The sequence below is a fragment of the Haliotis rufescens genome, unplaced genomic scaffold, assembly GCF_023055435.1.
Source record: "Haliotis rufescens isolate VD_foot unplaced genomic scaffold, xgHalRufe1.0.p SCAF_9, whole genome shotgun sequence".
Taxonomy (NCBI): Eukaryota; Metazoa; Mollusca; class Gastropoda; order Lepetellida; family Haliotidae; genus Haliotis; species Haliotis rufescens.
Genome location: NW_025964383.1, coordinates 17,469,311 through 17,491,775, shown reverse-complemented (window position 1 = coordinate 17,491,775; position 22,465 = coordinate 17,469,311). Strand labels below are relative to the sequence as shown.

General features: G+C 41.9%; 1 protein-coding gene across 2 annotated transcripts in view; it reads left to right on the top strand.

The window, feature by feature from the left end:
• The window catches only part of LOC124119841, a 60,963-nt gene extending 43,697 nt beyond the window's left edge, over positions 1–17,266 (top strand). For both annotated transcript variants that reach the window (XM_048390933.1, XM_048390934.1), the window contains exons 19-29: positions 812–911; positions 1,637–1,706; positions 2,304–2,377; positions 3,484–3,606; positions 4,917–5,007; positions 6,043–6,167; positions 8,424–8,550; positions 10,455–10,561; positions 11,945–12,030; positions 14,906–15,122; positions 16,157–17,266. In XM_048390933.1, the coding sequence (XP_048246890.1) occupies positions 812–911; positions 1,637–1,706; positions 2,304–2,377; positions 3,484–3,606; positions 4,917–5,007; positions 6,043–6,167; positions 8,424–8,550; positions 10,455–10,561; positions 11,945–12,030; positions 14,906–15,122; positions 16,157–16,219 (1,183 nt within the window). In that variant the 3' untranslated portion in view covers positions 16,220–17,266. The remainder of the gene's footprint in view (positions 1–811; positions 912–1,636; positions 1,707–2,303; positions 2,378–3,483; positions 3,607–4,916; positions 5,008–6,042; positions 6,168–8,423; positions 8,551–10,454; positions 10,562–11,944; positions 12,031–14,905; positions 15,123–16,156) is intronic.
• The last annotated feature ends 5,199 nt before the right edge of the window (positions 17,267–22,465 follow it).

The following is a 22,465-nucleotide window of genomic DNA, read 5'->3' as shown; positions in this document are numbered from 1 at the left end:
ACTCCTCCTTGTCTGGAAGTTCTGTATTCTAACAATTGTTTTTGGACGTACTAAGAATATGTCAAGATCCGATAATTTAGAACTTTGTCCATCTGGATGAGGAACTGGAATGTCTGTAATGGGTTGTTTTATTGAGTGTTGTAGATATAGAGATTATTATCTGATTGTGTTTCTGTATCATTAGTATCACATGTTAGAAAAATAAATGTATTATACAAGCCTTTGGCGAGCATAATACATATTTTTATTTCTAATACATGCTATTTATGGTATGGAAACCCACAAGGGTAAAAATATTGCCCTTCGTAAAATAGAGGATGTTTTACGACATATTTTTAATCATTGAAGTATCTTAAGAAACCGTGTATGAATAAAATATTTGAGTTAACTGCCCTATTTATCATATGGTGCCACATGATTTATAGCCATATCGGTCTTCAGGCACACGGTCACATTGGGAAAGAGGCTGTCGGGTAGCCTAGTGGTTAAAGCGTTCGCTCGTCACGCCGAAGACCTTGGTTCGATTCCCGACAATGAAGCCTATTTCAGGTGTCCCCCGCCATGATATTGCTGGAATATTGCTAAAAACGGCGTAAAACCATACTCACTCACTCACTCACTCAAATTGGGAAACTCCTATCTATACCTATTGGGAACATCACACAACAATTTATTGTTTAAACATTCATTACATGGATGGATAAGATATTTCCTGCTAGGTAACCTCATTTGCATATTTATCAGATAGCACTATCCAGTATGTGATAAAACTGGTTGTCCATTGATGATAATGATGTTGATTGTCCCCCAGGCAGCACATATCCGGATTCGGCTGGTTTCTGCCACAAAAGAAGTACCGCATCCAGATGTCCAAGATCATGTTCTCCCCGTCCCGCACAGAGAAACCGAATGTAAGGGACCAGTCATTGTATCAGATCATGAGAGATAAGTGTCATCTATTTTGGGCATCAAGTCGTTCAAGCTGGGAGTAAAACCAGGCTATTGGAGCAAAGGGTCCAGGGTATTAATCATAATGGATGGAGATAATATACCCTGGATTAGTGAGGATGTCTATGATGTGTAGAAATATTTTGGATACTTGCCCTTTTAATGATGACTGTCCCTCAATCTGTTAAATTTAAAAAGTATCACGAAAATTACTATTTTGACGTAAAATTTTCATTCTCTGAGCCTGTGGCTCAATCTAAGGTGCTGCAAATCCCTCTGCAGAGTTGTGTCCCTTAGGCATGCCAGAAAACGAAGACCATGGATTCTGATCTTGAATTTGGCCTGATCGTGTTTTAGGTTTGTCAGCACTGTCTGCATGCTCGTGTGTTTCACCAAAGTGGTAAACCTCTGTGACCTGTATCACTTCGGGCGTTCCTCCCAGATGCATCTGTCATGCCATGATATATATCTGGAACAAAGTTAAAACAATCTGACTCACTCACGCACTGGGAACTTGATCAAAGTCATCATACTGCTAAAAAAATATCAAAATCTTCTGGTCATAAGAGTCTGAAGCATGTTAGCAAGATATTTCTGTGAAACATTTTAATCAGCAAAAAAACAACCCTAAGAGTCATTTTTACATTTTTATAAAATAATCTTTATTAATATCTGTTTTGTATTACAGGTGATATTTACAGACAAAATAAAACAATCAAAGAAGACAAGACAAGATGTAGCTCGGGAGAGGAAGAAGTGTAAGACTTCATCATTCCTTTTCTTTGGTATCGGACATAGAGATTATTTGCCGAGTGTGTTTCCGTATAAAAAATATACATGTATCCTATATTAGGAATGAAATTCTATCCATCACGCCTAATGCATATTTATGATACCGAAATACACAATGGTAATGGTCCTTCAACCATAATGGACGTTCCACACCTTAATTCACTGAATGACATGGTTTTAGAAAACGATAATGAATAATTTTTTGAATGGACAACCAGTCCGCAATGAATGTAATGAAATATGAACTCTCAAAATATGCCCTTATCACCCTAGGAGAGCTGAATGTTATGAGCATTTGGTCATTTGGTCATTTAGTCATAAATTGCTTAACTGAAGGTTCAAGTGTATTGTAGGCCATATGTCCATGATACAAAAGAAAATGTATCATCGGCCTATGGTGCATCAGTGTATTGTCCTGCTATTAGTTTAAATACAATCTGGTTTTCCTTGAGAAAAACATGCTTACTGTGCTATGGATATGAGTGAATTCCTCGTCACAAATAATTTGAGGTAAAGAAGTCGTCTGTTGTTGATGTCATCAATGGCGATGTTGCGTGTTGTAGTGGAGACGACCCTGCAGAACATGCAACTTGGAGACCCCTGGCACGAAACCTTCATGGACGACCAGGGTCTGCAGGTAAGTGTCCATGAACCTCTTGGGTTGCTACAATCAGTACCGGTATTTGTTTAACAGCCTTGTGAAGATCCGGGGTAGAATTGGTCTTCAGGAACCCATGCTTGATGTAAGAGGCGACTAATGGGATCGGGTGGTCAGGTTCACTGACTTGGTTGATTCATGTCATGATCATAGACCAATTCCATGGATCGATGCTCATGGTATCAATCACTGGATTGTCTGGTCCAGACTCGTTTATTTACAGACCACCGTCATATAGATGGAATATTGCTGTGTGTGGCGTTAAACAACAAATAAACAAACTTGTTTAAGAACCTACCTGTCTGATTGCATAGTTTCTATCTTGCATAAACAAAAACATATCATTTAATACAAACAATAAAAAAGTTGTTATCCCTTAACTTTCACATCTTTATGATCTTCCAAATATTAAATGCCTATCAAAGACCTTGAACAGATAGTGCTCAAAGAAGAAAATAATTTTGTTTTAAGATTTGGCCCACAATTTGAAATTTTGTGTCCATTTCTTGAACCGCTAATAAATAAAATACAGTTTAGGAAAAAAGATGTGATGTAGACAGGGATTTATCTGGCTCTTCTTCTTAGAGGCTGATACAGGGTTCCATGTCTCCTGTAAATGTCAGTAAAAAAATTGAAAATTGGTTTCTTAAAATGTCCTAATTCATCATGTTCATGTTAATAATATTATAGTCATAACTTGACCTGATGAAGAGAAAGAAGTTTTGATGCCTAGTTTTACATTATTGCCTTAAATGCAATGTTAAATGCAATGTTAAAAATACCCCTTTATTTAAGAAAATACATACCATAAACTATGTTTATAACGAACTGACCGATATAATGAACTTATTTATTAGTCCCGGCCATTTATTGTATATATGCTGTATGTATGCTTATAACAAACTAAGGTTATTACGAACTAAAATTAGTGGTCCCCTTGAGTTCGTTATAACGGTAGTTTACTGTACTTTCAAAAAAACGAAGTTTTGAAGTAAATAATAAATGTTTTGCCAATTGGCGCCAAGGGATACTAAGTTTTAAGTCCTAGATGAATCCCTGGTTGAGTGAAGACCTGTTTGTTTCAGTCGACAGTGTACGCCCCCAAGGGAGAAGTGAAGGAATCGGGCGCCATGTTCCACGTTATCCTGCGATACCAGGGGACTAGTCAGATTTCAACCTACCTCACGCGCTTGTACAAACCAGAAAAGGTAATGTTCCCTAACAACTGATTCCATAGTGCAGAAGTTCTGCAGGACAGCTCACCAGTTTCAATTGGCCGACTGATGAGTGATGTCATTTTATTGTGATGTCATGGTAACAGATGATGTCACAATGGTCTGCAATGCAGGGAAATTGAAGCAATGTCGGCCTTTGCAACTTTGATCTGCCGGACCACGCCATTTCATGTCGGTGCCAGAATGTTTAGAATTTAAGTGTTTTCTGTTCAAGCATGACATTTCAGTGTTGGGAAATTTGAATCGAAAAATAATCCAAGCTACAGGAATTTGGGATTATTTCTGCTGCATGAATGAACGATTTAAAATGAAATATTATATAGAGAATCTCACCCGAGTGTCTTTTGATATAAAATATATCAACATGAGTTGATAAAAGTGGAAAAACTCCAAGGCTTGCCGAGGATTTTTGCCACTTTTGTCAACGAGTGTTGATATATTTGATATCAAAAGACACAAGGGTGAGATTTTATTTATCATCCAAAATCATTCTTCCAACTTTTCCAGTTTGTCGACAGAAATATGCAGTGTCTTAAGTGTAAAAAGAACTGCCAACAGCTTCAGTAGCAGAGCCATTTGTGATGTCATTTGATTGTGATGTCATTATTACCGTGATGTCACAATGGTCTGCAAAGCATTGTGATGCAATTTCATTGCAGCTATATCTACAGTGTAGATATCACTTGATCTCACCCAAGCGAAATCTCCTGTGGGAGCCAATTTTGGATGATAAAATATTGTAACCAATATGGCCAAGAGATATATCATAAACGAATGGAGAAATATGCTACACAAAAATAGTTAAGGACCCCCTGATTCTTTCATGTTATTATAGTTATTGTCATGGCATTCAAGAAGGAATTGGTCTGCATGACAGATTAACTATAGTAGCGTTAGTAAGAAAGAATTGGATGGTCCTTAACTTTGTTTTAGTAGTATGATAATGAAGGATGGGTCTGTTTGGGCTTTGTGGTGAGTTCGGGGCAGTCGGTAGCCTAGTGGATAAAGCGTTCGCTCGTCACGCCAAAGACCCGGGTTCGATTCCCGACATGGGTACAATGTGTGAAGACCATTTCTGGTGTCCCCCGCCATGATATTGCTGGAATATTGCTAAAAGCGGCGTAAAACCATACTCACTCACTCACTCACTTGTGGTGAGTTCAGTAAATGTTTTGTTTTGGAGATCTGGATTGGATTAGAAGCTGGATTGGGGTAGTGTGTCAAGTCAGTCCTGTTTTCATGCCTTCAATATGTTGTTATGTGAGTTATCTCCCATGCACCAGGTGAAGTGTTCTGGCATCCTGGAGGTGTGTCAGACGTCCAGTGGGAGGGACATGGTGTTCCTGCTGTTGTACCCCCAGTTCCCGCCCAAAGGTCAGTGGCAGGTCCTGCACAGGAAGTACAGGATTATCTTGAGTAGTGTTGGATGAGGGGGTCATAAATTCCCAACATGGTATTAAGTAGCTTCAACTGGGTTATCCTCCAGTGAGAAAAAGGTATTCTTATTTCTGTTCCCCAAAAAGGGAATTCAGAAACTGGTGTCGTTTTAAAATATTAAAATATTCTGAAATTAGAGTTTGAAATGTTTGAACCAGCCTGAAGCAAGCTTTTGTGCACTCACTCACTCTCTCACTCACTCACTCACTCACTCAGCAACCCACCCACCCAGCCACCCACCCACCCACTCACTCACTCACTCACTCACTCACTCACTCATACCAAGGATAAGAACACATTCAAATATCATTATACGTATCTGATCATAAGCAAAGTATCGTTATACGTATCGGAGAACACTGTTGGTGTCTGGTCCCAACCCTAAATCCCACCCACTCACTCAAAGAAAGGTATGGTATATCTTTGGGCTGTAACAATCATCGATACTTAGGTACACACGATACTTGAATCATCAGTTTGTGAGATCGCAATACACCATAAATAGAACAGAAACAATAGTTACCTCCCATAATGGCCGAAGTAGCATAGCGCCACCATTAAGCATGGCAGAACACAAGGATGTGGTGGCTCACAAGGACGTGGTGGCTGAGGACGCGCCGACTAACTGTTACTTTTAATAACCATCCCTTCATTTAAACCAGTTTTGTTCTTGTGGTTTTCTTTGTTAAAGTTTTTTAGATAACAATAAATGTATGGAGAAAGAGGTTTTAGAGCTGCAATTTCGTGATCATTTCTTACTCTTTGATGTGGGGTATCGTAATACCAGCAGTATCATCAGTCCGTATAATGATACAAATCGTTTCGCAAAATACCAGGCGATACTCAGCTCTAGGAAGGTAATGATATAACCTAGAGTGAACTTTATACCCAACAAGAATCTTTATTTTATGATAATATTTAAAGACGCTGTCAAGTAACCAAGACATGTTTCATGTGGTTTGGCTTTTGCAGATGCACATATGACAGTTCTGGTCCTTGACCTTCGAACTATGAAGTTGAAGGACATTAGACGGGACATCCCTCTGACGGACGCGGAATACAAGGAAGTGCTGCAGAAGGATGTTGTATCTTGTGATGTAAGTTGATACAATGTAATACAACCCTTTTGCACCCAAAAAAGTGTTTTCCTTTCAACATCCAAGTCCACGAACACTTTGAATACTGTACTAACTGATACTCTGTATAGAGTAGCCTACCGATAATGACCGAGAAAGAATAACTTTTCTATAGATATAAGCTTCTTCGTCAAAATCAGAGGTGATTATTGTGATTTGAAGCCTCTGACTGACCAATCAGAATGGACTATTTTCCAAATTCATGGTAGAACTGTGTTGGGTTTAACGCCACTTTTACAGTTTTATGGTTACATCACAATGTGTCAGTTTGATGTAGGGGGAAAGCCTGAATTGATGCAAGTTTCAGACGTTTACCACTTTTGCGAAAACATTTGATGAGGCGTGTGGTACTGACAGATCAACAACCATAATTGTGACTATTCTGAGCTATTCAAGCCAAAGTCCTGCAAATCCTGGTCAAATACCAGTGCAAATACTGATCAAATCCAGGTCAAATTCCAGTCAAATACCAGTCAAATACTGGTCAAGTACCAGTCAAATTCAGGTCAAATACTAGTCAAATACCAGTCAAATACCAGTCAAATACCGGTCAAATACCAGTCAAATACCGGTCAAATCCAGGTCAATTACCGGTCAAATACCAGTCAAGTACAGGTCAAATACTGGTCAAATACAGGTCAATTACCAGTCGAATACAAGTCAAATACTGGTCAAATTCAGGTCAAATACTAGTCAAATACCGGTCAAATACCAGTCAAATACTGGTCAAATCCAGGTCAATTACCGGTCAGATACCGGTCAAATACAGGTCAAATACTGGTCAAATACAGGTCAATTACCAGTCGAATACCAGTCAAATACCGGTCAAGTCCCGGTCAAGTCCCGGTCACGTCCTGGTCAAGTCTGATCAAATCCTGGTCAAGCTAGCCATGGTTGTGGACATGTACTACTGTGGTGAAACTCCTGCGTGGCCTACCGGTTCTCAGAAACCAAGGCTCAGAATCAGGGATTCAAACCCACAATCTGCGGATCCTCGCAGCTAAGGGATGCAACTCTGCACAGTAAATTTCACCTCCTTTGACCACTGGGCTAATCCTGAGCCTGTCAGATTTGAGGGTGCCAACACCCACCCTAAGGCATCCAGCGAACCACTTAATTTGTCATGTAATACAAGTTAACATTCAGACTTGTCAGTGTACACAGCTAAATTAGACTGGAGTTTTTACATAGAATGCATGACCATGCATGCTCATAAGCTTAGGGCAAAATGTTTTATGGAATTGTCACTCAGTACAAGATAAAAAGACGTAAAGTTAATGTCAACATTGAAATACTGACTTCCGTATACCAGATAAACATATTATGGCAGCGTACTGCATTCCGGCATCTGGAATGCCAAACAGGGTTCGGCATCCTCAGATTTGGTTCTCAGTATCCCTTGTGGGTGAAAGTGGCCATCGTTGAATGGGTATTGGATGGCCACAATGGTGCTTGGTTTGGATAATTTTTATGTTAGTGAGTCCACAAGCAGTAATTATCTCCTGGTTTGTTGATGATATATATGCTGAAGGGGTCCTGTCGACACAGGTACTACAGTAATGTACCCCTAATACTTTTCTGTATACACAAATGTACCCTTGCCAAAATCAAAATACAATTTGAAGCCAAGATGGTAATTCTGAAAGATTTTGGCTCTTTACATATTAATGTTGGTCTGGTTTCTCAAGGCTGAAGGGGTCCTGGTACTACAGAAACGTACCCTAGGATGAGTCCATTTCACCGCAGGGCTGCAGGGCCGCAGGGCCGCAGGGCCGCAGGGCCGCAGGGCGCAATGCACATAACCAGTTCTTTAGGTATTCGCCACTTCCTGTATGCCAAACTGCGGTTAAATTCAACATGGCACTACGCGTTCGACAGGAGGAACTTTTAGATTATCTTGTGAAAACTGTAATGTTAAGCAAGGTCAGAGAGCTCTTGGCAAAAGATCGTGCAGAAGTAACGCGCATGCACTCTTAACCAGGCAACCCAGAACTACAACATGAACCGGTTTCGGTTTCGGTTTGAGGAATATGGACTCATCTGCTGTTTAGGGTACCAGGTGTGTTTCTGTATTCTAATTTTGGCTAGGGTACATTTCTGTACCTGGGCCGAAAACAACCCCTTCAGCGATATTGCTATTGCTGACTTGACACGCCAGGCTGACTTGTTCAAGTCTAGTCATAGTTGTCTTTCTCCAGTTATTGTTTTTGACTTCAGGTTTCCCGAGTGTTTGGGCCGACAGGCTCTGAGTACCTCTTCCTGACATTCAATGGCCGTCTGCGTGTCTTGTCCCTCAACACAGGCAAACTTGTGATGAGAGCAGAAAATGTGTCCAGGCCATCGTGTGAGTTGTCTCCCTGTGCGTTGTCCTTGGTAAACTTTTGTATGAACCGGGTACATTGTGGAACTGGAGGTTGACGGTTTAGATACAGTAAGTCTGGAAAACTGTGAGTGACACACACTTGCAATAGTTTCATGATGCAGTTATTTTTAGTTAAATACACAACTCCCACCTTCCTTCTCAACAATGACAACACATGCATATATAGTAAATAAATCTCTGACTGACACTGAGTCACCATTTCATCATCACGCTTCCTACTAATAACCCATGCAAAAGTAGCTTTGATCTTAAGTGATGTTAACAGAGTGTAGCAAAACTTTCCAGGCAATTTTGGGGGGGTTTCGGGTGAAGCCATGGGATTTTAACAAATTTGTGGTCACTAAAATTCGTGGAAATTCACGGATCCACGGAAGATTCTCACCCCTGACTGAGACATGGCAGGAATAAAATAAAAACTCCTCTCAAAATAATTTATTCCATCTGACATTTCATATTTTGATCTACAAGCTATAGTGAGTGAGTGAGTATGGTTTTATGCCGCTTTTAGCAATATTCCAGCAAAATCACGGCGGGGGACACCAGAAATGGTCTTCACACATTGTACCCATGTCGGGAATCGAACCTGGGTCTTCGGCGTGACGAGCGAATGCTTTAACCACTAGGCTTCCCAACCGCCCCTCAACAAGCTATAAGGCCTACTGCGGTAGTCTTTCATTGTCAGACCTTCCCCTCAGAGAAACAACACACTAAACAATATAAGGAGGCATATTTCCTTTATTCACTTCCACACATTGTTAAACAGCCAGTTGCATGATTTGTCTTGAAATAATAAAAGGATTGGTTCTCAGGCAATGACTGTTGAAAAAATAGTGCAAGTGGGCAGTGTATTTATTCCCTTGTTCAAACTGGTTTGTAACCAAATAAACAGTTGTATACCATCGCCCTGGGAAAGGGCCTCCCTACATAAACAAGCATACAAACTCTTATTGCCGCCATGACCATAACACGAGATGCACAGTAAAGCGGTGCGCATGTAAAGGGACGTAACTGTGTGCTATATTGGATGGCATTGTTTTTAAGTAATAGGATTATTTGATTTTTTTGAAAATGGAAATAAAATCGAAACACTTTATGATGATGCGGGCGGTGCCTGAGAACCAAAACTGTTATGCTTTTAAGCCTTAAATGAATAATCTCACACATCCTGTTTCCTTTGAAATCGGGGGCACGGGTGGCCTAGTCGTCTAAGCGCCGTGATTCACTGTGCAGAGTTGCGTCCCTTGGGCACGCCAGAAACCTATGATTGTGGGTTCGAATCCCGGTTCGCCCTGATTATGTTTTTAGGTTTGTCAGCACCATACCCATGCTCATGGGTTTCACCGAAGTGGTAAGCACCTGAGACCTGCATCACTTCGGGCTTTCCTCCCACATTAAGCTGACATGCCGTGATATAACTGGAATACTGTTAAAAGCGGCGTAAAAACTCACTCACTCACTCAGTCTTTTAAAACACATTGTCAGCTAGTGTCAAGAGTCTGCCTCAGCAGGAAAATTCACTAACCTGCCACATCTCCAGGCTCCTACCCAGGTCCTACTCAGGACCCACCCGACCCGAGTACCCGAGTTACCCGTCCCTGCCCTATACAGTAATCACTTACTGACACTGAGTGACCATTTCATCACACTGCGTCACACTAATACAAGATAACAGTGCAAAGTTGTTTGATATTTGGTAATCTCATGAACACTACAAAACTTTCCAGACGTAGTTACTATTGTTAGCTGCTCACAATAATTTAATGGCGCAAAACTTTCCAGGTTTACAGTATGTTTTCACCCATATACCATGAAATAAAAAAGTAATTAGTTTTGCAGTTTTCTACAGTTGTGACTTTTCTTTTCAGACTTTGGCGGGAATGCCCTTGACGAGAGGCTGCTCCCCCTTCAGGCCAATGCCGAAGTTACAACTGTGTGTAGTGGCGGCAGGATCTACGCAGTCCTGTACAGCATGGTAGGACAGCAGATTCTGATTACCGTATTCGACGTAATAAGCGCCCCGCTCTAATAAGCGCCCATGGCGATATTTGTTAATATATTGGCTAGTGAACAATCCCAATTAGCACCCTTTCAGATTGAGCAATGTACACAAGACTTATTTATTCGTGTATAATACGCACTCATGTGTTATATGCACCCTTAATTATGGGCAATTAAATTCTGGAAAAATATATCTGTCGAATATAAACATTTCAGGCTGTCAGCATAAACCACGAAATTTATCTTTCAGCTCTGGTTTTTGCCACCAAAATACCATTCTAATAAGAGCCCCCTCTTTCTAATTTTGAGAGCGCCCTAGGCGCTTATTACGACGAATACAGTATATATCTTTAATATTATTGTGTTCAGTATTTTGAGTTGGGTTCATGCTTGAAGTGGGGGCACGGGTGGCCCAGTCGTCTAAGGCGCCGCGATTCGCTGTGCAGAGTTGCGTCCCTTGGGCACACCAGAAACCTATGATTGTGTGCTCGAATCCCGGTTCGCCCCAATTATGTTTCTAGGTTTGTCAGCACCATACCCGTGCTCGTGGGGTTCACCGAAGTGGTAAACGTCTGAGACCTGCATCACTTCGGGCTTTCCTCCCACATTAAGCTGACATGCCGCGATATAACTGGAATACTGTTAAAAGCGGCGTTAAACCCAACTCACTCACTCACTCACTCATGCTTGAAGTGAAGTGACACAACTAATATGTTTGTTGTTTATGCCACACCCTGCAGTATTCCAGCTATATGATGGCGCCCTGTAAATAATCAAGTCTGGACCAGACAATCCAGTGATTGATATGAACATCGATCCATACCATTGGGATACAATGACACGCATCAACCAAGTCAGCGAGACTGACCACCCGATCCTTTCAGTCGCCTGTTATGAAGACAGGTGGCTATATTCTAACTCAGAACCCCTACGGGGGAGAGATAGCACGTGTCAGGATTTGTATCCTGGGTTTACTCAGTTTGGGCAAAACTTGGAATCAAATGGGGACCACAGCAACAGTATATATAAAATATGGAGCCCAGAGAATAATCAGATTCCACTGGGTGTTAAAGGAAAAAGAGGGATGAAAACTATATAAATGGATCATTGTTCATCAGTGCAGACACCAGGTGATTGTGAAATGGGTAGGCATGTCCTGTTCAACCGGTAGCACCCACTACTCACACATTTTGCATAAAAAAGTCTGTTTGCTGCTTGATACAGAAAATTAACAAAAATAATTTTGTGTTTTATTACTGGGCAAAACAATGTTCCTTCTGACACAGACTTGTTTTACCTTAGACCTCTTATGTCCCCAAGTTAAGCAATGTGATGATGACTTTGGTTTTTCTCTCAGACATCAACTGTTCTGCACATCCTGGAGGTGAGAGACGAGCACGACCACGACACACGCAGGATGATGATCAAAGCATATCAAACAGGGTAGGTGGTTCATCTGGTCAGGTCGTATCAAACAGGGTAGGTGGTTCACCTGTAGTGGTCGTATCAAACAGGGTAGGTGTTTCACCTGTAGTGGTCGTATCAAACAGGGTAGGTGGTTAACCTGGTCATGTCGTATCAAACAGGGTAGGTGGTTCACCAGTAGTGGTTGTATCAAACAGGGTAGGTAGTTCACCTGTAGTGGTCGTATCAAACAGGGTAGGTGGTCCATCTGTATTGGTCGTATCAAACAGGGTAGGTGGTCCATATGTATCGGTCGTATCAAACAGGGTAGGTGGTCCATATGTATTGGTCGTATCAAACAGGGTAGGTGGTCCATCTGTATTGGTTGTATCAAACAGGGTAGGTGGTTCACCTGTAGTGGTCGTGTCAAACAGGGTAGGTGGTGCACCTGTAGTGGTCGTATCAAACAGGGAAGGTGGTCCATCTGTATTGGTCGTATCAAACAGGGTAGGTGGTTCACCTGAAGTGGTCGTATCAAACAGGTTAGTTGGTTCACCTGTTCAGGTTGTATCAAACAGGGTAGGTCGTTCACCTGACCAGGTTGTATAAAACAGGGTAGGTGGTTCATCTGGTCAGGTCATATCAAACAGGGTAGGTAGTTCATCTAGTCAGGTCATATCAAACAGGGTAGTTTGTTCACCTTGTCAGGTCGTATCAAACAGGGGAATTTGTTCATCTGGTCAGGTCGTATCAAACAGGGTAGGTGGTTCACCTGGTCAGGTCGTATCAAACAGGGTAGGTGGTTCACCTGGTCAGGTCGTAACAAACAGAGCAGGTGGTTCACCTGGTCAGGTCGTATCAAACAGGGTAATTTGTTCATCTGGTCAGGTCGTATCAAACAGGATAGGTGGTTCATCTGGTCAGGTCGTATCAAACAGGGTAGGTGGTTCACCTGTATTCGTCGTATCAAACAGGGTAGGTGGTTTATCTGGTCAGGTCGTATCAAACAGGGTAGGTGGTTCATCTGGTCAGGTCGTATTGAACAGAGAAGGTGGTTCATCTGGTCACGTCGTATCAAACAGGGTAGGTGGTTCATCCAGTCAGGTCATATCAAACAGGGTAGTTTGTTCACCTGGTCAGGTCGTATTGAACAGGGTAGGTGGTTCACCTGGTCAGGTTGTATCAAACAGGATAGTTTGTTCACCTGGTCAGGTCGTATCAAACAGGGTAGTTTGTTTACCTGGTCAGGTCGTATCAAACAGGTTAGTTTGTTCACCTTGTCAGGTCTTTTCAAACAGGGTAGTTTGTTTACCTGGTCAGGTCGTATCAAACAGGGTAGTTTGTTTACCTGGTCAGGTCGTATCAAACAGGGTAGTTTGTTTACCTGGTCAGGTCGTATCAAACAGGGTAGGTGGTTCACCTGGTCAGGTCGTATCAAACAGGGTAGGTGGTTCACCTCGTCAGGTCGTATCAAACAGGGTAATTTGTTCATCTGGTCAGGTCGTATCAAACAGAGCAGGTGGTTCACCTGGTCAGGTCGTATCAAACAGGGTAATTTGTTCATCTGGTCAGGTCGTATCAAACAGGGTAGATGGTTCATCTGGTCAGGTCGTATCAAACAGGGTAGTTTGTTCACCTGGTCAGGTCGTATCAAACAGGGTAGGTGGTTCATCCAGTCAGGTCATATCAAACAGGGTAGTTTGTTCACCTGGTCAGGTCGTATCAAACAGGGTAGGTGGTTCATCCAGTCAGGTCATATCAAACAGGGTAGTTTGTTCACCTGGTCAGGTCGTATCAAACAGGGTAGGTGGTTCATCTGGTCATGTGGTATCAAACAGGGTAGGTGGTTCACCTGTATTCGTCGTATCAAACAGGGTAGGTGGTTTATCTGGTCAGGTGGTATCAAAGAGGGTAGGTGGTTCATCCAGTGAGGTCGTATCAAACAGGGTAGATGGTTCATCTGGTCAGGTGGTATCAAACAGGGTAGTTTGTTCACCTTGTCAGGTCGTATCAAACAGGGTAGGTGGTTCACCTGTATTCGTCGTATCAAACAGGGTAGGTGGTTTATCTGGTCAGTTCGTATCAAACAGGGTAGGTGGTTCATCCAGTCAGATCTTATTAAACAGGGTAGTTTGTTCATCTGGTCAGGTCGTATCAAACAGGGTAGATGGTTCACCTGGTCAGGTCGTATCAAACAGGGTAGGTGGTTCATCTGGTCATGTGGTATCAAACAGGGTAGGTGGTTCACCTGTATTCGTCGTATCAAACAGGGTAGGTGGTTTATCTGGTCAGGTGGTATCAAACAGGGTAGTTTGTTCACCTGGTCAGGTCGTATCAAACAGGGTAGGTGGTTCACCTGTATTCGTCGTATCAAACAGGGTAGGTGGTTTATCTGGTCAGTTCGTATCAAAGAGGGTAGGTGGTTCATCCAGTCAGATCTTATTAAACAGGGTAGTTTGTTCATCTGGTCAGGTCGTATCAAACAGGGTAGGTGGTTCACCTGGTCAGGTCGTATCAAACAGGGTAGGTGGTTCATCCAGTCAGGTCATATCAAACAGGGTAGTTTGTTCACCTGGTCAGGTCGTATTGAACAGGGTAGGTGGTTCATCTGGTCAGGTCGTATTGAACAGGGTAGTTTGTTCACCTGGTCAGGTCGTATCAAACAGGGTAGGTGGTTCACCTCGTCAGGTCGTATCAAACAGGGTAGGTGATTCACCTGTTCAGGTCGTATTGAACAGGGGACAGTAGGTGTTCTGTGTAAAATGGAAGAATCGGGGATTGCTGTGGACTGTTATGCCGGGATTTTGAACCACTTTGACCTGACACAATGTAACATAACTGAATCACTGCCTGATTTAACCCAACTCACTCACTCACTCATGCCAATGCCGTCGATGTTGAATCATGTTCTCAGGTATGACACAGAAATGGTAGGCAGTGAGATTCGTGTGGATCCTGTTGCCTGGCAACAGAACGACCTTCAGCACAAGACGGTGGAGATGCAGAAGCTGGTGATGGAGGCTGTCGACAATGCTGTCGGTCATCGGGGACGGGGGACGCCCAGCAAGAGCCAACAGTTGGACCAAGCCCTCAAGGACAAGACAGAGATGTACTTGGCACTGGAGGACAAGGTACTGCTCTGGCCTCACGTTTCATCGCCATGATGATGTTCTCAGGGGAGGCAGGACCTTGACACTCCTTCCCTAGCTATTGTACATAGACATCATTTTTGTGCTTTATTTATATATCTTGTTTACTTGTTTGTTTGTTGTTTGACACTGCACTCCACAATATTCTAGCAATATGATCGCGGTGAAAATAATCGTGTCTCCAGTGATTGACATCATGAGCATCGATGTAGGCAAATGGGATGTGATGGCCTGCATCAGGGTTAGAAACTAACAATTTTTTACCACTAGTCCTTATAATGATAACATATAGCAAAAACCTTAAAATGGGACAATTTCTATTAGTCCTTAGGATACCTTTACTATTGGGCAGTTTGGTAAGGACTACAGGCCTAGTGCCAGTTTCTAACCCTGATGCATTAACAAAATCAGCGAGCCTGCCCACCCGATCCCGTTAGTTGCCTCTTACGACAAGCATGGATCTTCACGGGTTTGTTGATATATCAATTAACTGTTGCAACTTGTGCTGATAAATTGGTCAACTACAAAACAACATCTGTTGTTAAATGTGTTTGAACATAGTAGGGATAAGAATTTATGGATGAACAACTTCTTTATTACAATTAAGAGCGACGTTTCAGTGTAGATTCTAACACCGTTATCAAGCAAGTGATATACATCAACTCATCAAAGACCCCAATCAGCCATAATCCTGTTGTATATATTACTGGCTTCATCCTTTGTTTATGTCACTGACTTCGCTGATGATTGTCATCACTACCCTTGTGTGTTCATAACAGGCTTCTCTACTCCAGTATAACAATATCTACTCTACTGTATAAACATTGCTTCCTACTTGTATTTGTACTTGCCAACCACACTCTGTATATCACCTGCATGATAACGGTATTAGAACCTACACAGAAACATCGCACTGAATTGTAATAAAGAAGTTGCTCATCCATAAATTCTTATTCTTACTTAGTACTCCAACTTCTAAGTGCCTATCAAAGAAGGTATTTGAACATGTATTGCAGGTTGACTCGGCAGCGCTCCTGGATGGAGTGTCACCCGATGAGCGCAGGCGAGCGGAACGCTGAGGAACACCGGAACCACGAAACCATATGCCAGTGGTATTCCTGACAAGAGTGGATCAGTATACTACTCAAGTTTTGATTGGGATTGTCCATGTGGGAATTGAATGAGAGTGGTCGCTTGGAGATGTTATCAAACTGAAAGTGTTCAAAAACTCATTGGAGGAAATGTTTCTATGTTTATGTCTATGTCCATCTTCCCGAGGCAAGGGAGTTAACTGACTATAAAAGTCTGGAATTCCTCAGGTAAATATTGGCTGGACTAACGAGTCTATGCATAGTCCAATCAAAATCGCATGACAAACTGGTTATCCGACTGGTCAATAGGAGGCACATAGAAGGGACATAACTCGTAATAGCCACCCACTGGTGGCGCTACGATCAAGCCCAGAAATTCCTGCCTAGTTCAGCAAGGGTAGAAGCTGGACTTTTATGATCAGTTAATGACCTTGCCTCAGGAAGATGGTCTATGTCAAAGTTTCTTGCTATGAAACCCAGGTTTCCATATTGATGAGAAAGTTTTATGACATTCAAGTCCATAATTCAATAAGGGGTGGGTACAGGTGGGCACAGGTGGGCAAGTACTGAGTTCCGACCCTTAGGTTCACCAGTGACCTCTGATCGTGGGTTTGAATCCAAGTCCACCTAGGTTTGTCTGAGCCATAACTATGCATAGGGTTTCACCAGAAGGGTAAACATCGAAGACCTGCATCACTTCAGCGTTTCCTCCCACATTAAGCTGACGTCCTGATGTAACTGAAATACTGTTCAAAGCGGCGTGAAATAACAAGTTCACTTCGGGTGGTCAGTGTGAGATCATGTCTTCAGGGGGTAGCCATGTGGTTGAGGTGGTGGTCTCTATGCAGAAGGAACGGGTTCAAATCCCACAAGGGTACAATGTGTAAAGATCATTATTGGTAAAACTGACATAAAACTATACTCACTTTTTGATTGTTGTGTGTCAATCTCATTAAAATCAGATCTTGGGTATCGCTCCCGCCAAACAAAGATCTGAGGACATCCCATTACAGGTCACGTCAGAACGACCTTTCATCCGGCCAATCAGAGCATTGCTTACCAGATCAGGAAAGGGACAGTCGTAATTTGTTTTCTAATCATGCAACCTTGAAGGGGTATTCCGAACGACAGTTACGGGCTTTACGACTGAATCCATACAATCTTGGCCATCGAATAGCCATTCCCAAATGTTCCTTTGTTCAGTTTTCAAATTTTTAATTGAGAATTTGTCAAAATATATTTCGAAGTGTAGTCGCCAGTTTGAAACTAGTGCCGTAAAGCATGAGAAAGCTGCCTTCTGATTGGCTAATGTCGACTTCTTGTCAGTCAATCCATTGGTCGGTCAAAGTTTGGAAAGGTCGGTCTGACGTGAACCGTAATGGGATATCCTCAGATCTTTGTTTAGCGGCAGTGAGAACTAAGATCTGATTTTAATGAGATTGGTTATGTGTATACTGAAGATCTGATTACCTTCCCAATCTTATACTGTAATATATTATACAAGTACACTCACTTTCTGTGATCCTTGCATCCATCCATCCATCCATCCATCCATCCATCCATCCATCCATCCATCCATCAATTCATTCATTCATTCATTCATTCATTCATGCATGCTTCCATGTATAAATGATTCCATGTATAAATGATACTTACGAATATTTTGTATACATTTCTTTACTCATAGGTATGCTTAATACCTGCACATGAAAACATACTTTTTATCCAATGTTCTGTATATTTCCAGATTTTGTTCATGCCAAAATTGTTACTGTTATGGTGGTTGAAACATGTGAAAGTTTATTTTCGTGAAAAAATGAGAAAATATTGCTTTCTTTCATGTTTTGAACTTTTGAAATATGTTGGAGTCGAAGTCAAGGGTATTAGTGAGCCCTGCTCACTTTTTTTGTTCCTCACAGCAAAGACCTAGGTTTGATCCTTCCAGGGAATTGGGAAGTCTGTGGTGTCCACATTGCTGGAATATTGATAACAGCAGATCGCTCCATACCCACTCACTCACTGACTCTCTGCTTGCAGACAATAATTTTGATCAAGCAAAGGCATTGTTGTAAATTGTCTGGAGATGTGCAGACTGAAAGTTTCACATATGTGGAAAAAAAAGCCTTCTTGAGGAATTGTTTCATACCTGTTGATTCTGTTAACTAATATTAGTACCTGAAAATGTAAAAATAGCAGATAAGGTCAATATGCACAGGGAATATGCCCTTTTTTATATCCTTTATTATTTCAACCATCAAACAATGTTTTAAGAGATGTCCACAAGAACCATATTACTTTTGTCATATATTTTACATCAAGTTGTTGGTATTTGTTTGTTGGTGTTTTGTTGTTTAACACTCAGCATTATTCCAGCTGTATAATGGCGGCCTGTAAATAATCAAGTCAGGGCCCTGTTCTATAAAGCTTTCGCAGTGCTACGATCATAAGTCTATGTTAAAGTATGGGAGTTACGATCATCTTAGCACTACGACTATCGTCAGTCTATGGTAAAGGATGGGAGTTATGATCACCTTAGCACTACGACTGTTGTAAGTCTATGATAAAATATGGGAGTAACGATCACCTTAGCACTACGACTGTCGTAAGTCTATGTTAAAGTATGGGAGTTTCGATCACCTTATCACTACGACTGTCGTAAATCTATGTTAAAGTATGGGAGTTACGATCACCTTATCACTACGACTGTCGTAAGTCTATGTTAAAGTATGGGAGTTACGATCACCTTAGCACTACGACTGTCGTAAATCTATGTTAAAGTATGGGAGTTACGATCACCTTAGCGCAACAACTGTCGTAAGTCTATGTTAAAGTATGGGAGTTACGATCACCTTAGCGCAACAACTGTCGTAAGTCTATGTTAAAGTATGGGAGTTACGATCACCTTATCACTACGACTGTCGTAAATCTATGTTAAAGTATGGGAGTTACGATCACCTTATCACTACGACTGTCGTAAATCTATGTTAAAGTATGGGAGTTACGATCACCTTATCACTACGACTGTCGTAAGTCTATGTTAAAGTATGGGAGTTATGATCACCTTAGCACTACGACTGTCGTAAGTCTATGATAAAGTATGGGAGCTACGATTACCTTAGCGCATCAACTGTAGTAAGTCTATGTTAAAGTATGGGACTGACGATAATCTTTTAAGTCGCTTTCTGGAACAGGCTTGTTCTCAAACCATATCTCTAGAGGTATGCCAAGCATGTTTCTGAGGCGACAGGGCATGTATATAGTTTAAAAGGAGTGACATATCTGATAACCTGGCATTTGTGTAATTATTCGAAGTCGGTCACGTTATAGTTCCTGATCTTGTATTTGTGTAATGTGTCATATCTCTCCTACTGATAGTGCTATTGTTATCAACTGCATGTAGTTCGTCATCTCATTCCAGCATGCATCCTGTTATGAGCTTCCACTTTGAAGCAAGTGCTTTATGATCATGTTAAATAACGATATAAGGGTAACGCTATTTTCCACAAATGATATATTTAACACAAATGATAAGGCCCTGAAAAATAGCGTTACTGTTATTACAGCATAACTGGATAGAATTTGTTATCTAATAAAAATAAACAATATCGGTTTTGAAATATTTACTTTAATCAACACACTGATCCAAGTTTACAGATATGGAAACATCATAGAACAAACCAGATGATGTCACTATTGAACGTGACATCACCTATCCCTATACCTATGACGTCATCGGATGTGATATTGCCTGTCAAGCAATATGAGGGCATTATCAAGTTACAGTGGCCCGCTCATTTCTGATGACATGCGGGCGGTTTAATGATAATTCTATTCATTTTAGCTATAATGAGCAATAAACATACTTGTTTTTCATCGCTCATTTTGTTACGAGAGTTCTTTTTTTTTTTTAAATAAATTCATTACATTTTTTCACAAACACTGATTATATAATGATATATAAACTCAAAAGACGTTTAAGAACACCAGATTCATTCATATTATTAATTAATCTGTCATGACGAATTAACTTTAGTAATATGAAGGAATCACGAGAACACAGGAAACAAATGAACATGCAAGGTCATCCCCCATTTGTCAGGCAGTTTAAAACAACAACTTTTATGGTTGAGGACACAAATGGGTGTCTGACAAATGGGAGGACCCCATATACAACTGCCGGTATAAGCTCCGCCCACCACCAGTGAAAAAACATTATACACATTACACTTGTTAAATTTGCATAACTGTCGGGGTGGCTGAACAATGTTTGTCTTCATGCGTAAATTCATGACAATGTACACAGGCAAGTGAAAATAAAATGTTTTGAGGATATATTTTGCACTGTACCTCGTTTTTAGTCCACTTTGACGTTGTTCCGTGGTCTAGTGGTAGAGCGTCCGCCCGGAGAGCGGAAGTTCCGGGGTTCGATCCCCGGCCGCGTCATACCAAAAGACGTTAAAAGATGGTACTTGCTGTTACCCTGTCTGGCGCTCGGCATTAAATGGCTAAAACAAGGACTGGTCGGCTCGGAGTCAGTATACTGTGTCTGAGTGGGGTATCCATGTTAAACTGCGGCATGATATCTCAGTGTGCTAGCACTATAAATCGGCATCAGTCCGGACAAGTACAAGCAGCCACACACACACACATACACGTGCATGCACGTCGCTATATAAGCGCAATAATCTTCGACGCGACGTTAAACCCAATTTCACCTCACCTCACTTTGACGTTGTCCACTTACACGTGACAGCGGCGGTGGGGTAGCCTAGTGGTTCAAGGATTTGCGGGTTCATGCCCCACATGGGTGAAATTGGTAAAGCCCATATATGGTATGCCCCATGCTGGAATATTGTTAAAAGTGGGGTAAAACCATATTCACTTACTTATACACACAACACCCGGTAGTTAACTGGTTTAACATCCTCTTAGTGGATGGCACCTGATTAACGGGGAGGTGGACTCTTAGGGTTGTCATCGGTTGGGCATTTATAAACAGTAACAGGAAAATATCATTAAGTGATAGCACAGACAGTATCTCAAATACTAAATACATTTTATGGTTGTTAATTCGTTACTTTGGTTTTCAAGTGGAGCGTGTTGGCTAACACTACAACGTACCGCATTTCTGCTATGTTCTCATTGCTTAATTAAGTTATGCCTACATCGAACCTTTCAGTGTGAGTCATATTCACGTGTTAAGACAAGTTTCTGCCGTGCGGCACTCTTGTTCCACGTTAATTTATTACCTTTTGGCCAGACCGCCTCCGTGGTCTAATGGTTGAGCGTCCGCCCGTAGAGCGGAAGGTCCGGGGTTCGATCCACAGCCGCGTCATACCAAAATACGTTAAAAGATGGTACTTGTTACCCTGTGTGGCGCTCGGCATTAGGGGGCTACAACAAGGACTTTAAATCGGCATCAGTCCGGACTAGTACAAGCACTCACACACACACACACACACACACACACACACACACACGTGCATGCATTCTCTATATAAGTGCAATAATCTTGGACGCGACGTTAAACCCCATTTCACCTCACCTCACCTCACCTTTTGGTCCTCGTCAGGCTATTCTGAACACCCCTCTCCGGGTATCGCAAACACTTATTTTCAGGATATTCCGAACACCCCGGTATTAACCGCGCGTGCGGGCACGCCCGTGTGAAGCCAACTGCTTGTGTCCCCCACCATGATATTGCTGGAATATTGCTAAAAGCGGCGTAAAACCATACTCACTATCCATGGAGACTTGGACCAGAGACCCCAGCCAAAACACCATCTACAGGAAGCCTACCCATTCTGACCAGTACATTCACTCCAACTCCAACCACCCCCCTAAAACTAAGTCTGGCATCATCTCCCCACTGACCAAGTAGGCCCAGCAGCGTGGACACAGGCATGAAGATGTGTGTTCTCAGAACGCCAAGTCCTTTTGGTTCGAGTTGGACAGGGGTGTCAGACAAGTCAATATACTATCAGCGAATCGCAATCTGGTGTATGTGAGTGAGTGAGTTTGGTTTAACGCGGCTTTTAACAGTATTCCAGTTATATCGCGGCGTGTTAGCTTAAGGAAAGCCCGACGTGATGCAGGTCTCAGACGTATACCACTTCGGTGAAACCCACGAGCACGGGTATGGTTCTGACCAACGTAGAATCATAATCGAGGCGAACCGGGATTCGAACCCACAAGCGTAGGTTTCTGGCGTGCCCAAGGGACGCAACTCTGCAC